The 18,261-nt window shown below is 50.2% G+C and overlaps 1 protein-coding gene across 1 annotated transcript in view; it reads right to left on the bottom strand.

Annotated features, from left to right (window-relative positions):
• Window positions 1–18,261, bottom strand: part of RAB6B (RAB6B, member RAS oncogene family) — a 155,310-nt gene that overhangs the window by 62,090 nt on the left and 74,959 nt on the right. The window contains exon 2 of the mRNA XM_054038846.1: window positions 11,637–11,695. Within this exon, the coding sequence (XP_053894821.1) occupies window positions 11,637–11,695 (59 nt within the window). The remainder of the gene's footprint in view (window positions 1–11,636; window positions 11,696–18,261) is intronic.

Below are 18,261 nucleotides of genomic sequence, written 5' to 3' on the forward strand. Positions count from 1 at the left end.
AACACGCCTTGCCTGGCTATTTACTTACAAGTTTGAAATAGGAGAGACTTGTTTAGAAAGATGTGGAGAACCTGGATTGATGTCTGGTCCCTCTCAGTCCCGAGAACGAACACACTCCCAAACAAAGAACACAAACAAAAGCCTTCCCCCCCCAAGATTTGAAAGTATCTTGTCCCCTTATTGGTCCTTTAGGTCAGATGCCAGCCAGGTACCTGAGCTTCTTAACCCTTTACAGGGAAAAGGATAGTATGGAATCTCTGGCCAGGAGGGATTTTATAGTACTGTACACAGGACAGCTGTTACCCTTCCCTTTATAGTTATGACAGATGGTTTAGACCCAACAAATCCTACATCTTGGCAGGGGGTTAGACTAGATGACCCTTGCGGTCCCATCTAACCCTATGGGTCTATGATTGGAGCGCTTGTCACAGCGCTCAGCAAACTGTCCCCACAAGCCATGTGTCAGTGGCTGTAAATGGACTGGTGCTAGGTCTGTTGGGTTGGGCCATTTTGTGATAACACTCCCCCTCTGAGAATCAAGTTGGGCACTCAAATATCACTAGCTGATTTTGAAAAGGGAGGCCTTCCTGTGTTTGTTAGTATCAGACTAGGTCTACACTACGGGGGGGGCGAGGGGGTCGACCTAAGATACGCAACCTCAGCTACTTGAATAGCATAGCTGAAGTTGCGTATTTTAGGTAAACTTACCTGGCTGTGAAGACGGCGGCGAGTCGACCGCTGCCGCACCGCCGTCGACTCCTCTTGCCGCGGTGGATTTCCGGAGTTGACAGCAGAGCCATCGGGGATCGATTTTATCGTGTCTTCACTAGATGCAATAAGTCGATCCCCAATAGATCGATTACTACCCGCCAATCCGGCGGGTAGTGAAGACGTGCCCTCAGTTAATGTGATTTACCAGCTGGCATTAAAGAGAACTGGCATCCATGTGTCCAGCCCCACTTTGAGAACTGCTGTCACTGATAGAAATAGGTCAGTTAACGTGGACGGTGTCTGCTGCCCAGCGCATTCATAAGAGTCCACAGCCACAGAAATGCAAGCTCTCGTATGATAAGTACAAGACTGAATAAGAAGTCCAGATCCATCAGTTCAGGCCTGGCTCCAGCAGCTGTAATCATCTGAGCGCAAGGCACCAAAAAAGAAACAACAGAAGAATAGTGTGTGAAATGGGGAGCTTTAGGTAATTTGACCATTTGCTAAACCTTAGAGAAAACGTTCCTTCTTCTTGTCCTACATTCTGATGGCCACGGCTCTCCAATCACCTACTGCAGGGATGCAGGACGTGAACAGTATGGGGCTGCAGCCAGCCAATCATGGAGGCTGGCATTTAGAAAGGAGTCTAAGGGCTTATCTACATGGGGACACTCAGGAATGTTAATCCAAATTAACTGTCTAAGTGGATTAGTTGAACCTAGTTAAACCCCAGTGTGAACACTCTAATTCAGAATTAAAGTGGCCTGAAGTTGATTTAGCTTAATTCACATCCAAAGTGAACTAAACTAAGGGTACGTCTTCACTACCCACCGTATCGGCGGGTAGCAATCGATTTATCAGGGATCAATATATCGCGTCTCGTTAAGACGCGATATATCGATCCCCGAATGCACTCACCGTCGACTCTGGAACTCCAGCAAAGCGAGCGGCAGTAGCGCAGTTGATGGGGGAGCCACGGCCGTCGATCCCGCGCCGCGTGGACCTCAGGTAATTCGATCCAAGATACTTCGACTTCAGCTATGTTATTTGCGTAGCTGAAGTTGCATATCTTGAATCGATCCTCCCCCCAGTGTAGACCAGTCCTAAATCGAATTAAGGCCTCTTTAATTCTGAATCAGAGCATCCCTCCCCCCCCAGACCCCGGGGGGAATTTACTGCAATTTTACAAATCCACTTTAAATTCACATGGTTCATCAATTTGGAATCATAGAATATCTGGGTTGGAAGGGACCTCAGGAGATCATCTAGTCCAAACCCCTGCTCAAAGCAGGACCAATCCCCAACTAAATCATCCCAGCCAGGGCTTTGTCAAGCCTGACCTTAAAAACCTCTAAAGAAGGAGATTCCACCACCTCCCTAGGTAACCCATTCCAGTGCTTCACCACCCTCCTAGTGAAATAGTTTTTCCTAATATCCAACCTAAACCTCCCGCACTGCAACTTGAGACCATTGTTTCTTGTTTTGTCATCTGACAACACTGAGAACAGACTAGCTCCATCCTCTTTGGAACCCCCTTTCAGGTAGTTGAAAGCAGCTATCAAATCCCCCCTCATTCTTCTCCTGTGCAGACTAAACAATCCCAGTTCCCTCAACCTCTCCTCATAAGTCATGTGCTCCAGCCTCTTAATCATTTTTGTTGCCCTCTGCTGGACTCTTTCCAATTTTTCCACATCCTTCTTGTAGTGTGGGGCCCAAAACTGGACACAGTACTCCAGATGAGGCCTCACCGATGTCGAATAGAGGGGAATGATCACGTCCCTCGATTTGCTAGCAATGCCCCTACTTATGCACCCCAAAATGCTGTTAGCCTTCTTGGCAACAAGGACACACTGTTGACTTATATCCAGCTTCTTGTCTACTGTAACCTCTAGGTCCTTTTCTGCAGAACTGCTGCCTAGCCACTCGGTCCCTAGTCTGTAGCAGTGCATGGGATTCTTCCCTCCTAAGTGCAGGACTCTGCACTTATCCTTGTTGAACCTCATCACATTTCTTTTGGCCCAATCCTCTAATTTGTCTAGGTCCCTCTGTATGCTATCCCTACCCTCCAGCGTATCTACCACTCCTCCCAGGTTAGTGTAATCTGCAAATTTGCTGAGGGTGCAGTCCATGCCATCCTCCAGATCATTAATGAAGGTAGTGAACAAAACAGGCCCCAGGACCGACCTTTGGGGCACTCCGCTTGATACCGGCTGCCAACTAGACATGGAGCCATTGATCACTACCTGTTGAGCCCGACTATCTAGCCAGCTTTCTATCCACCTTATAGTCCATTCATCCAGCCCATACTTCTTTAACTTGCTGGCAAGAATACTGTGGGAGACCATATCAAAAGCTTTGCTAAAGTCAAGGAATAACACATCCACTGCTTTCTCCTCATCCACAGAGCCAGTTATCTCATCATAGAAGGCAATTAGGTTAGTCAGGCATGACTTGCCCGTGGTGAATCCATGTTGAGTGTTCCTGATCACTTTCCTTTCCTCTAAGGGTATGTCTTCACTACCCGCTGTATTGGCGGGTAGCAATCGATTTATCCAGGATCGATATATCGCGTCTCGTTAAGACGCGATATATTGATCCCCGAAAGCGCTCACCGTCGACTCCGGAACTCCACCAGAGCGAGCGGCGGTAGCGCAGTCGACGAGGGAGCCACGGCCATCGATCCCGCGCCATCTGGACCCCAGGTAATTCTATCCAAGATACTTTGACTTCAGCTATGCTATTCGCATAGCTGAAGTTGCGTATCTTGGATCGATTCCCCCCCTCCTAGTGTAGACCAGCCCTAAGTGCTTCAGAATTGATCCCTTGAGGACCTGCTCCATGATTTTTCCAGGGACTGAGTTGAGGCTGACAGGCCTGTAGTTCCCCGGATCCTCCTCCTTCCCTTTTTAAAAGATGGGCACTACATTAGCCTTTTTCCAGTTATCCTGGACCTCCCCGGATCACCATGAGTTTTCAAAGATAATTGCCAATGGCTCTGCAATCACATCCGCTAACTCCTTTAGCACCCTCGGTTGCAGTGCATGCGGCCCCATGGATTTGTGCTTGTCCAGCTTTTCTAAATAGTCCTGAACCACTTCTTTCTCCACAGAGCGCTGGTCACCCCCTCCCCATGCTGTGTTGCCCAGTGCAGCAGTCAGGGAGCTGACCTTGTTCGTGAAGACAGAGGCAAAAAAAAAAGCATTGAGTTCATTAGCTTTTTCTACATCCTCTGTCCCTAGGTTGCCTCCCTCATTCAGTAAGGGGCCCATATTTTCCTTGATTTTCTTCTGGTTGCTAACATACCTGAAGAAACCCTTTTTGTTACTCTTAACATCCCTTGCTAACTGCAACTCCAAGTGTGATTTGGCCTTCCTGATTTCACTCCTGCATGCCTAAGCAATATTTTTATACTCCTCCCTGGTCATTTGTCCAATCTTTCACTTCTTGTAAGCTTCTTTTTTGTGTTTAAGATCAGCAAGGATTTCACTGTTAAGCCAAGCTGGTCGCCTGCCATATTTACTATTATTTCTACATATCAGAATGGTTTGTTCCTGCAACCTCAATAAGAATTCTTTAAAATACAGCCAGCTCTCCTGGACTCCTTTCCCCCTCATGTTATTCTCCCAGGGGATTCTGCCCATCAGTTCCCTGAGGGAGTCAAAGTCTGCTTTTCTGAAGTCCAGGGTCCGTATTCTGCTGCTCTCCTTTCTTCCTTGTGTCAGGATCCTGAACATGACCATCTCATGATCACTGCCTCCCAGGTTCCCATCCCATTTTGCTTCCCCTACTAATTCTTCCCGGTTTGTGATCTGCAGGTTAAGCAGAGCTCTGCCCCTAGTTGGCTCCTCCAACACTTGCACCAGGAAATTGTCCCCTACACTTTCCAAAAACTTACTGGATTGTCTGTGCACCACTGTATTGCTCTCCCAGCAGATATCAGGGTGATTGAAGTCTCCCATGAGAACCAGGACCTGTGATCTAGTAACTTCTGTTAGTTGCCGGAAGACAGCCTCGTCCACCTCACCCCCCTGGTCTGGTGGTCTATAGCAGACTCCAACCACGACATCACCCTTGTTGCTCACACTTCTAAACTTAATCCAGAGGCTCTCAGGTTTTTCTGCAGTTTCATATTGGAGCTCTGAGCAGTCATACTGCTCTCTTACATACAATGCAACTCCCCCACCTTTTCTGCCCTGCCTGTCTTTCCTGAACAGTTTATATCCATCCATGACAGTACTCCAGCCATTTGAGTTATCCCACCAAGTCTCTGTTATTTCAATCACATCATAGTTCCTTGACTGTGCCAGGACTTCCAGTTCTCCCTGCTTGTTTCCCAGGCTCCTTGCATTTGTGTATAGGCACTTAAGATAACTCGCTGATCGTCCCGCTTTCTCAGTATGAGATAGGAGTCCTCTCCTCTTGCGCTCTCCTGCTTGAGCTTCCTCCTGGTATCCCATTTCCCCACTTACCTCAGGGCTTTGGTCTCCTTCCCCGGTGAACCTAGTTTAAAGCCCTCCTCATTAGGTTAGCCAGCCTGCTTGTGAAGATGCTCTTCCCTCTCTTCATTAGGTGGAGCCCATCTCTGCCTAGCACTCCTCCTTCTTGGAACACCATCCCATGGTCAAAGAATCCAAAGAATCAAAGAATCCAAAGAACAGCGGCAGCTAACAGAGGGAGTTTGCCTGGGATCTGTCCGAGAGGAGGTACGCTAAGTGCTGCATTGGGGGGCTGTGTTGGTGAGTATCTGAGTGTTTGTTGCGGGAACAGTTTGTCAGTTTATCAGTTTGACCGTGTGCTTGATTGTTTGAAAATTGTGAATTGGGAGTGCTTTGTTCCAGGTGGGCCTGACTGTTATAAAAAGGCAGTCAGCAGCAAACCAGCTGAGCGGTGAACAGTGGAAGCTAACTGAGGGAGTTTGCCTGGGAGAGGGCACTGAGGCTTTCATCTTGCAGGCTTCTCTGAGTAGTTACTGCAACAGCTGAGGAAGCTCTTAGAAGGAAGGAAATATGGATGATGAGCGTTCAGCTGTTGTTACCTGCACAGGATGTGCCATGTTTGTCTTTCTTCCACAGGACAGAAACGACTTTGTCTGTACAAAGTGCAAGCTCGTCTCCATGTTGGAAGAGAAGGTTCAAGGTCTGGAGAAACAAGTATCGACCCTGCGTTGCATAAAAGAAACTTATCTGCATGTCCCTGTGTAGACAAGACCTGTGAGTGCCTAACTCCCTTAGGTGGCTTTGGAAAGTCCCAGCCAGAGTTTCTGAGTGTATTGCCTCAGCTGTCTGACTTGAAGAAAGGAAGAGCAGTGAAGCACCTTCCTACCTTCCCTTATTGTCATTTCCTTTGAAATTCTCTATTTTGAATGAAAGGGCAGCTCTGACAGAAGCCATAGTCCAGTGAGGGCTGGGTATTGCCCCGTGGATCCTTCCAAAGTGCACTCCTTGCCCCAGTAGCGAGGAAGGAATGTTGTTTTTGAGGTGCTGATTCAGCAGACAGCCCAGCTGGTGGGGCAGCAGCAACTGCACCAAGATGATTTTGCAAAATGGCCCAGAAACCCATTTTCACAGGCAATCAGAGGAGAGGGTGACTTACCTTTATAGCTGCTGCTGGTTTGCAGGGTGGGGCTGGGAAGCTGGACCCCACCAGTGGGAGGTGCTGCAGGGCCCAACAGCAAATGGCAGTTAGTCCATCTTCACTGGTCAGTCCCAGTGCCTCTAAAATTTGCTGCAATTGGCTGATGGGTTGCGAGGAAACTGGCCACTTCTACTCTCCCTGTGTTTAGCGGCGGGTTGGGTAGCGGCAGACTCCATCCATCTTGCTAGGAGGGAATTATGAAAGGGGCACCAGGGTTTGTTGCTGATGCCAGTCTGCGGGGAACCTCTTGGACTTTGCCCAGTGCAGGCACAGTCGCCTAGGTGTGAGGGTGATATTACTGCTGGTATTTCAGCAGTGCCACAAGGCTGTGATCAGGGTCAGGGGCCCCACAAATGCATGGTGAGAGACAGTTCCTGCCCCAAAGTGCTTCCAGGCTAAGATGAAGACAGAACATAACAACTGGGTTCAACACACAATGAGAACGGAGGAGGAGGAGGAGGGACTTCATTGGGAGTTAGGCACCTAAATGCCTGTGAGGATCTGAGGCAGTCAGATGCAACTGGATTTCTTTTAGTTCTTCTTTTTCTCTTATTATAAGTTCTGCTGCCTAGTTCCTTTCCTCATGTTTTTCCTTTGATTTATTTCAACAGCAATAAATCTCTGCTCTTGCCTGCTTCTTGACAATTTTATTCCACTGTGTAACAAGGGAAAGTCACATATTCAAATGACGGTGTTTCAGCGTTAGCCCACGCTCCATTCCCCTTGTCCAGGTTGTGGGCCACATGCTGCCTCCCAGTCATCCCAGCTGGCTCTCTCTTGGGAGGGTGTTTGTGTGTATGGGGGAGGCTTCTCCTCCTGCAGCCCCTGCAGCCCCCTGAAAGGGAACCATTTTGGAGCAGGCAAGGGCATTTTGGAAATGCTATGTGCCTTGGTAACTGTTATCTTTCCTTTACCCACAGTGCTTTGCAGTGTGAAACTGACTGCACTTCTCTCCCTAATTGGGGCAGTGAGAAGAGAAGAAGAAGTCACCAGACTATTTAACTTGGGACAGCAGCAATCAAATATTTACCGAGCAGAGCTATTGCTTGTGTTTGCAGAATCCAGCATGGCCATAATGTATGTGAGGGAGCGTTTAATACACCAATCAATACAGTCTGCTCAGACTATGCCTCTCCTGTGATGTATTATTTAATTGCTTGTAAAAGGTGAAAGAGCTGTTTGTTCACCTCAGTCAATTGCAACACTGATTAGATCAGGTGGCCCAGGGATCCCAACATTGTTGAGGAAATGGCTCTCAAATGTCACTAGTCCTTTTTCTCTCAACTAAAAAGCAGAACCTCTTTCATACTACATGTTGTGAGCATGCCGGCTCTTGGCCCCACTGGGAACGCCTTCTAATCCGAGGAGGTGAAGGAGTGCCCCCCAGGTCAGGGATTAAGAACAATCAGCAAAGAAGGGAAGTGGGGACTCAGCAAATATGGAGAGTGACTTCCTGTGATGCACTGTACCTCAAGACAGTGCCCTGTAACTCCCACATTCACTCACCACTTGTATATAGTTCCGATATTTTGTACAAAAAATGCCTTGTAAGGTATCATAAAGTCATGATCTGCTGAAACTCATTGTTCTGTCCAAATATGTATATCATTATTGTATATGGAGTTATGAGATTTTGGTTTATGGTTGTTATTGAAATAGATTGTGAGTCTCAAAGGAGGTGACCCACAGCCAGCAACCAGCCATTGACCAACAGGGGAATTGTAAACAAGAGAATTACAATTCAATCAGAGACATTTGCTCCAGCTACACACAATAGCACTTGCTTAACTCTGTGATTCAGCAAGGCCTGAGGACATGTGATGCTTGACTCCATGTTTGAGCCAATATTTTTTCAGGCACATGAACTGAGGATATTAAATAAGGGACAGGGGCACCATGAGATTCTCTCCTCCCTGACCTATTCTGAAGGCAACAAGAACATTTGGAAGAAAAAGACACTGAAGTGGGGAGATTGGTCTCAGGCTAAGCAGAGAATTCTGCCTGTGTATTAAGAACTGATTACAATGCTTAGTGGGGTGAGAAAAACTGCTTGATTCAACTCTTGCTTGGTATGATAAAGTTTAGAATTTAGAATGTGTGTTTACTTTTTATTTCTTATGTAACATTCTCTGACCTTTATGCCTATCTCTTATAATCACTTAAAATCTATCTTTCTGTAGTTAATAAACGTATTTTAATGTTTAATCTGAACCATTGAGTTTCTCCTAAGTGCTTGGGGGATCTGCTCAGGTTTCAAAGGCTGGTGTATGTCCACTATCCTCTGATGAACTAGCAAACTAATTAATGAACTTGCATTGTTCAAGAGAAGGTCATGAGCAGTGTAAGGCGGGTACATTCTTGGGGTGCAAGGCTGGGGGGATTTGCTGGTGTTTCCCTGTGTATAATTCGTGAGAGGCTTAGAGAGCATTCAGGCAATTTAGCTGGGTGTGTTTCTGCACGTTGTTGGCTGAGTGATAACAGCACCTGGAGGGGTTTGCTGCTTGTCACTGGCATAGCATTGTAAGAGACAACCCAAGCTGGAGAGTGAAGGCAGCATAGTGGTCCCACAGTTCCAGGTTGTATCCCAGGGGTCTGTCACACTTCCCCTCTGGTTTCTTTGGTCAGCATCCTCCCTTCTCTTCTGCACAGGGAGACTTCTCCAGACACTCGGCAATCCTGCTCCCAAACACAGTCCCTAGATTCTTGCCCCTCAGAGCCCCTGGGCCAATAAATGCCATTTAGGGCATGTCTGTTCTCTTCGTTAGCACAGAGAGGCTGGGCTTGGTACAGGACCCTGTCACTTTGCATTGGGTGGCTGTTGTTTTACGTACAGATCTTACCCCAGTGTGGTTCACAGTGGACAAACCAGCGATCGAGAGAACACAGAGGACAGAATCCTCAGCGAGGCTGGACCCACCTTCTTGGGGTGGGGTGGGGACTGGACTGGCTACAGGACCGATGATGGCTGGAGCACCACCAGGGGGATTCCATGACCCCAAGGGAATCCCCAGCTGCTCCGGAGTCAAGGCAGCTTTCCAGCTGCACTGTGCTACCTGGATTGCTCTGGTTCTCCCAGATAGTTCCTTCAGTCCAGCTGCAGGGCTTCCCCACCCCTTGGGGAGCTCTGCAACATCTACCACCTACGTCCTGCTCCTTAAGGGCTCTCCAGATGTTCCCAGAACAATTGCTTCTCTGCCCTGATTGACTCCCTTTGGGTTAGGCCATGCTAGTCATCTGGGGCCAGCATCTGCTCTCCTTGTGCAATGACTATCATTGCAGCTGACACACTGGGGATCGAACCAGGGATCCTCTCAGCAAAATGAGTGACACCCCTACTCCACAGATCAGCAGCTGTGCTGTGAAGGCTGGGGACAGACAGGCAGCAGAGCTGGCCTCTGAGCACTAGCTGGCTGGAGGGCTGGCAGAAAATCTTGTCTCTGCTGCCAGTTCTTCTGCAAATGGGCTGAGGGATGCCATTTGAGACAGGACAACATGGATACTTCAGGGGCAAGCCCAAGGAGCAGCTGGAGCATGTGGCTCCTGCAAGCCTGCCCCAGACATACAAACCAGCTACAGCCAAAGGGCAGGAGTTGCCGTACTTGGGAATCAGGGGCTATCGAGGCCATTTGTGACTGAGGGACGTACGTCTGCTCCCACTGCCTGTTCTTTGCAATGACACTGAGGTCCTGTCCAGTCAGGACGCTGGGAGAGATCTGGGTATTGGAGCAATCGCTGGGTGAATTTCTGCCTCCCAAGAGGGTGTCAGAGGTCAGACCAACCTAGCAAAGAGGGGAGACCCCACCACAAGGACCTGAGTCTCTACTGCTTATGCAAAGGAGCTGGGCTCTCTCGCTAGTGTGGTAACAGAGCGTCTCGCTCTGTGGATCAGGCACAGAGGGGGACATGTGACGCACATTGACCGGTGAGTTACACGCATGCTGAGCAGTCCCATTGACTTCCGCGGAGAACCCATGGAGCACAGTACCGGTCACCACGAGTGGGGCATCAGGGTCTGGCCCCTCGTGAGTGCTGTCCACGGTTTCATCACCATCAATGGCACAGCCATTCCTCCCTAACAAAGATGAACCCTCTATGTCAGGGCCGAAGTACCTTGGTGAAGTGCACAATCAAGGCAGCTCACACCTGCATACCCAGAGAAGGAGGAGTCCTACAGCCAGGAAAATGCCACTGATGGGGTTCACATGCAGATGGGGGTTTCAGGCGATGTATTGCTTGAAAGGTCACACTTTGGCTCCTTTACAATGGGAGCTGCCTGCAGACACATGTCATGATCGATACCATTCTCTCTCAGCTAAACTACGCTTCATCTAGCTTGGGTTGAGCGCTTATCCCAGGGGTAAATCCCTCCTGAGAGAAACAAATCCAGGAAAGGTGAAGACGCCAGTGAAAGGGGAAGTCTAGATTGAGTTACATTTTGTTCATTGGCCCCAGGGGGATGTTGTTCAACCCACAAGAAAAGTAAATAAAGGCTGAGAAATCCCTTTGTCTGAATGCACAATGAAAGGAAAGAGAAACCCAATCTGTGTCTTTGGGGTCCCAAGCTAATTCAGGAAGACTCTAGTGTACAAGGCAGAGTTAGGATATGAAGAACTTAGTCTTGATTCTCCTCAGCTTTACACTGACTTCAGTGGAGTTACTCCTGATTTACACCAAAGCAAGAAGAGAATCAGGCACCCTGCATTTTGGGAACAGCATCAGCATGGAACTTGGAAAGTCTGAGGCGATCACACAGCTGGTGTTTACTTCTCATTACTCACCTAGAACTCAAAACAATTCCTTTGAAATTACAGACACTAGCTGCATAAAGTAGAGAACTTCACGAAACGTATAGACTGACTATGTCATGATGGTTGCAAAAGGCGCCAATGCCAGCTACTGCTGGGGAACGGGGAACGTAAAGAGTAGCCCAAGTGCATGCACGTCATTCACCACTGGAAAGGCCATTGGTAGCCAGTTTGCAATCCAAGTGCATGTGTTCACACCACTGCACCCATTTTGGGTTGCTAGGCAGAAGCGGTCCCCAGCAGACCCTGCTGATTTCATTCATGCACAAAGAATCGGATGCAAATATGTAGGCGCCATTGAAAATAAACAGCGCCACAGTCTAGATCTCAGTGCTGGGCTGTACGAGGAGTCGTAAGTGGGCCGTGTTCACGTGTCCATTTCCCACCTCTGACGAAAGAGAGCTTATTTCTGCTCCAAGGTGGGTCCGATTCTGTGCACTGGGGTTAGTATCACTCCAGATCCAGAAATGGAAAAAAGGGTCTCACCTGATACGTGTTGTCAAAACTGTCGTACATGAACCTTGTGATAAGGGACGTCTTCCCAACTGCAAGAGAAGAAGGAACAAGGGATTAGGTGAAGAAGTTCACAGTCAGGCCCTTCACTTTCTTTTAAAGATCACAGGCGAATAGGTGACAAGAACAGCTCATGCTAACCCCAGGCACGTCCCTGCACACCCACACAGCAGCGAGCAGCCCACTGACTGGTAAGAATATTCCTGCGGGTCAAGAGGAGTAGGCCTGGGCCCATTATTCTTCTGCTTTACATTCTTAGGGGGAAGTAAAACAAAGCATCCCTTTAAAGTCATACAGCTCACAATCCCTGTCCATAGGCAGAGGGGGGGTCACAGAATTTGTGAATATAAAGGCTGGTTTGGGGACAGTGGTGTTAGAAGAAAGGCATGTGTCCTAGATCTGTAGCTGTGGCCATGTAGCTGCTTGCAAGGTTTGGTTGGGCCAGTTCTGATAACATTAGCCAAAGCGCTAACTCCTGTGATGTCAGAGCATTATTGTTCTGCAAAGTAACAAGCCTGTTCTTAGGCCACCCCTCTTCATCAGCCAGCTGTACTCAGAGCGTGCCGCTGTCTTTACTCCACCTGATCTAGGTGTCATTTTCAGAGGATGCAACCACAGCTCTGGCTCTCCCCTCCCACACTCTCCCATGGCTGTATTATTACCCTTACGATAGTTGTGGGTTTTGTTTTGAAAGAACTTGGTCATGCTGGGCCAGGCCCTTGGGGGGTGAAAATCAGAGTATGCTGATTTACACCAGCTGAGGATCTGGCCTTCTCTATGTGATTGACTCCTCTTCCTTGATTGAAGAATAATGTACCCAATCTGGCATTGTTAGTGATTCTGATTAAATGACACAATGATAATTCCCTCTCCTATGTAGGGCTAGTTATTTTGAATGTCAAAATATTATTTTTCAGAGGGAATTAGGTCCCTAGCGTGCACTTATATGCAAAAGCCATTGCAGAATTCAGAATGGCATCTGTTGAGCAGGGACCCTTTCCAAGACAATCTCTCGATCTTTTAAGGTTCACCCATCATGATGCAAACCTCCCGCTGCAAGTGCCTGGAGTTGACAATGAACTTGGTCAGCTATTGGTGCAGGCATGACATTGTGTGGTGCAAAGCTGTGGGCCCATGCCACGTGAAATATGGATTTAGCAGATGACACACGCAGGGCATGTGGAGCGTCTATGGTGCTGAGTATTGTGTAACTCAGAGACACTGGATGGATTGTTTTGTAACTCAGAAATTTAACACTCGGTTCCTGAGCCAATGGAAAGACTGCCGTTGACTTCAGTGGTTTTAAGATTAGGCCCTAGATCTCCCCAATTTCCCGTTGCACCCCTTCCCAAAAGCACAGATTTGCTAGAGAAGGAGAACCATAGCAATGTTCTAGCCCCCAGAGAAAGCTACCCCCAAATTGCATTGGGCGAGCTGCTTGGCATTCATGCCTGAACTTCACAGCTTCTTTTCCACATCAGAGGGACAGCTGAAGCTCACTTGCTGCCCAGTCCTACATAACTTGGGCAGAGGCATGGGGATTTTCTCCTCTGTGACTGTTGCATGGCTGAGAGATCTGCCAGGCAAACTGGGTACACTGGGCCTGGAGCAAATGGGACATGCTGCATGCTCTGCACCAGTGTGGTGGATGCCGAGTGAATAGAAACAATAACAGACCCACAATGGCAGGGTGGGGGCTCTCGGAGCCACATTTCACAACATGCTGTGGCCCCTCACAGCGCTCTGATGGCATAAAGGAGCATGGAGCCAGCCCCCAGCCAAGGCCTCTGGGGTCAGCAAGTCCCTGAGGTGAGATAGACATGCAGGGCTGCCCAGAGGATTCAGGGGGCCTGGGGTCTTCGGCGGCAGGGGGCCCCCGCAGCCGAATTGCTGCCAAAGACCCGGCACTTCGGCAGCGGGTCCCGGGGCAGAAAGACCCCCCGCCACGGGTCTTCAGGGCACTTCGGTGGCGGGTCCCGGAGCGGAAGGACCCCCCGCTGCTGAACTGCCGCCGAAGACCCGGAGCGGAAGAAGCTCTGGGGGCCCGGGCCCCACAAGAGTTTTCCGAGGCCCCCGGAGCGAGTGAAGGACCCCGCTCCAGGGGCCCCGAAAAACTCTCGTGGAGGCCCCTGCGGGGCCCAGGGCCTGGGTCAAATTGCCCCACTTGTCCCCCCCCCCAGGCAGCCCTGTAGACATGCCACCACGGATCTCCACTGCCTCCTTTGCAAAGCTTGGTGTAAGGGGCATGCTGGGGGCCTGGTCAGAGTGCACTGTGATCCAGCTGATCTTGGGCTGTTAGCAACCAACATAAGGTAGAGCAGCCCTGAGGCAGGGCCCAGGATCCAGGAGGTGCAAAGGAAACTTAAGGTAAGCACCACCCTGCACCCAACCCCCTACAACAGCCCTGAGCCCCCTCCCACACCCAAACTGCCCCAGCAGTGGTCAGTGCTGCTGGCCCAGGGGTGCCTGATCTGCTCAGGCAGCCCCAGAGCCAGCCACACCGGCCGCTGCAGAAGTCACAGAGGTCCTCCATGACAGACACACAGCCTTACTCATGAGCAATCAATCACTGTTCTCTTTCCTTCCCCCATGGCCAGAATACAGAGCTCCTTCTGCTACCCACACGCAGATCTAGCCTGGCCCAGGTCTGGTGCCTTACTGACCAAAGATGAATGGGAACAAAGGTTCTGGAGCAATAAGATTTCTATTGATTCACAGTCAGTGCTAACAATAGGGTTACCATATTTCAGCGAGCAAAAAAGAGGACGGGAGAAGCCCCGCCCTAGCCCCGCCCCTGCCCCTCCCACTTCCCGCCCCCCCTGACCTCCCAACCCTCCCCCCGTTCCTTGTCCCCTGACTACCCCCTCCTGGGACCCCTGCCCCTAACTGCCCCCCAGGACTATCTAAGCCTCCCTGCCTCTTGTCCCCTGACTGCCCCAACCTTTATCCACACCCCCACCCCCAGACAGACCCCTGGGACTCCCACGCCCCATCCAACCACTCCCCACCCCCTGACAGCCCCCCCCAGAACTCCCAACCCATCTAAACCCCTCTGCTCCCTGTCCCGACTGCTCCGATCCCTCTCCCCACTCCTGCCCCCTGACAGCTCCCCCCCAGAACTCCCAACCCATCTAAACCCCTCTGCTCCCTGTCCCCTGACTGCTCCGATCCCTCTCCGCACTCCTGCCCCCTGACAGCCCCCCCCAGAACTCCCAACCCATCTAAACCCCTCTGCTCCCTGTCCCCTGACTGCTCCGATCCCTCTCCCCACTCCTGCCCCCTGACAGCTCCCCCCCAGAACTCCCAGCCCCCTACCCCCCCGCTCCTTGTCCCCTGACTGCCCCCTCCTGGGACCCCTGCTCTTAACTTCCCTCCAGAACCCCACCCCCTACCTAAGACTCCCTGTTCCTTGTCCCCTAACTGCCCCCTCCTAAGACCCCCCCCCAACTGCCCACCAGGACCCTACCCCCTACCTGTACCCTGACTGCCCAAAACTTTCTCCACTCCCCCCAAAAAGCCCCCCCCCCCGTTTCTTGACTGCCCCCTCCAGAACCTCCCTGCCCCTTCTCCTGCCCCCCTTACCCTGCTGCTCAGAACAGGGTGTTGGGCTCTGTGCGAGCCGGACACGTGGCTAAGCTCCCCAGCACAACAAAACCCGGTCCCTGGCCCTGCACAACAAAACCCGGTCCCTGGCCCGGACCGGGTTGCAGGGGAGAGCTGCCCTTGTATCAGCACAAAGTGCTCTCGCTCCCGTTTTGCTACGCTGCATGGCAGTAACCGCTCCCAGTTGCAAAAGGGGAGGGCTGCACTTTGTGCTGAGACACTTGCTCAGAATGCAGGGCGGAGCTCCTCTCCAGCTGCTCCGGAGTCCAGCCCGGGACTTTCCTGCAGCCCTCCCAGCCGCTCCGGGGGAGGGGGGAAATCCCGGACATTGTGAGTGCTTTACAAATTCCCCCCGGACGCTATTTTTAGCACAAAAAGGAGGACATGTCTGGGTAAATCCGGACGAATGGTAACCCTAGCTAACAATGGTGAAGTAAACAACAGTTCAGGCATAAACCAAGCAGTTGCTGATATCCCATTAGACTCACATAGTCTGATTTGAAAACAACAACTAACATCCAAGCAAACATTATAACCCAAAAAGCATTCTGCAGACTCCAAGCCCAAATCCCACTGAAGCACACTAAAGACCTGTTGAGTTTAAAACACAAGGCACAAAGCAAGCTGAAAAGCAACCACACAAATATCAGCTGGAGGCTTGAATCTGAGTTGTGGGCTCAGTCTTGGGATAATATTTAGATCTTCAGTTGATAAAACTGGAGCTATGGGTGTGACACTCTGTACCTTAGGGGGAACAGCCTGCACCCCCATGTTCATCCTTATAATATGATTGTGTGGTATCCAATGCAAAGTTTGTCATGTCGGGTGTCTCTAGAAGGCTCATGATGCACCGAGCAGTGCTGTTATAGTAATGTTATAGGTTGTAATTTCACGTATATAGTTATGAGGCTGAAAATTTGTCCTCATAGCTTAAAACAAGCCCAGGCAAAAACTCTCCAGGAGCAGAGGCCAAGGCAAAACTCTCCAAGAGCAGAGGGGCAGTTCACACCTCATCGGGACATGTATGGGACAAACCCAGCCCAGCCTCACAGGAACAGAGGACATTGGCCTAGGCAGCAACAAAGGATCTGTTGGATTCTCGAGTGAGTCACCCCCCCTTCCCTTGGTCAGTTTGGGACTACAATGAAGTAATGCTCACCCTGACTCTGAAGGGTGGGGGCAAAGCCAAGAGGGAAGAAAGGACATGATAAAAGGGAGAGATGTTTGCCATGCTTTCTGGGCACGTCTACACTGGCAAAGTTACAGCGCTGGCAGTCACAGCACCTCTCAGAGAGCACAGAAAGAAAACTGCTGTTGTGTGTTCACACTGACAGCTGCCTGCGCAATAGCATGTTCACACTTGTGGCACTTGCAGCGTTATTTGGAGCGGTGCACTCTGGGCAGCTATCCCACAGAGCACCACTTTCTCTTTTGCCGCTAAGACTTGTGGGAAGGTGGAGGAGGTCGCGGGACATCCCGGGTCCAGTACCAATGCCCCGTGATGCATTGCTTCGCATCCCACAAACCCTGTGCTTCCATCCGCATTTGGTGCCATCTTTCAATGGTTTTTGTACTGTGCGCCCTGCCTCTTTCAGGCTGCAGGAATGGATCCCAAACTGCTGACCAGTATGCTGCTCGCTTTGACCAAAACGTCATGAGTGGCAGTGGAGTTATTCCTTAAACTACAAAGTCAAGAGGAGTGTCGATCTCGCCACACGTAGTAGCTATGACAGGAGATTGCTTGTGGCTTTCACGGAGGTGCTGACCACAGTGGAATGCTGCTTTCGGGCTCAGGAAACAAGCACTGAGTGGTGGGATCACATCGTGATGCATGTCTGGGATGACAAGCAGTGGCTGCAGAACTTTCACATTAGAAAAGTCACATTCATGGGACTATGAGATGAGCTCACCCCAGCCCTGGGGCGCAAGGACACGAAAATGAGACGCACGTGGCAATTGCACTGTGGAAGCTGGCTACTCCAGACTGCTACCAATCGGTCGCTAACCAGTTTGGAGTAGGAAAGTTGACTGTTGGGCTCATGTTGATGGAAGTGTGCAGGGTCATTAATCGCATCCTGCTCTGAAAGACCCTGACTCTGGGCAATGTGCGTGACATTGTGGATGGCTTTGCACAAATGGGCTTCCCTAACTGCGGAGGGGCGATAGATGGTACGCACATTCCAATTCTGGCACCAGACCACCTAGTCACCGAGTACATTAATCTCAAGGGGTATTTCTCAATGGTTCTCCAGGTGCTTGTGGATCACCGTGGACATTTCAAGGACATTAACGCAGGCTGGTCTGGAAAGGTGCATTACGTACGTGTCTTTCGGAACACTGGCCTGTTCAAGAATCTGCAAGTAGGGACTTTCTTCCCAGATCAGAAGATTGCCATAGGGGAAGTCAAAATGCCCATTGTGATCCTGGGAGACCCCACCTACCCCTTAATGCCGTGGCTCATGAAGCCATACATGGGGCAACTTGACAGCAGCAAGGAGTGGTTCAACAACAGGCTGAGCAAGTGCAAAATGACTGTTGAGTGTGCATTTGGCCATTTAAAAGCCCGCTGGCGATGCCTGTATGGGAAGCTGGACATGGCTGATGACAGTATTCCTATGCTTACAGCCGTGTGCTGTACGCTCCATAATATTTGTGAAGGGAAGGGTGAAAGCTTCACTGAGGGCTGGACTGCAGAGGCTCAGCTCCCAGAGGCCGAGTTTGAACAGCCAGAGACCAGGGCTATTAGAGGGGCACAGTGCGGGGCCATGAGGATCAGGGATGCCTTGAGGAAGCAATCTGAGGCTGAAAGCCACTAATATTTGTTGCTATGCTCGGGACTGCAGTGCTTGTAATGCTAGAAGGTGATGGTGCACATGATGCAAGAAGGGGCCTTAACATAATTGTATGTTGCTTTGCAGTGCTCTTTTTGCTTTCACTTAATAGAATAAAGATTGCTTTCAAACCAGCACAATTCTTTTATTAAAAGACAACAACC

This window comes from Malaclemys terrapin, chromosome 9 (assembly GCF_027887155.1).
Source record: "Malaclemys terrapin pileata isolate rMalTer1 chromosome 9, rMalTer1.hap1, whole genome shotgun sequence".
NCBI lineage: Eukaryota > Metazoa > Chordata > Testudines > Emydidae > Malaclemys > Malaclemys terrapin.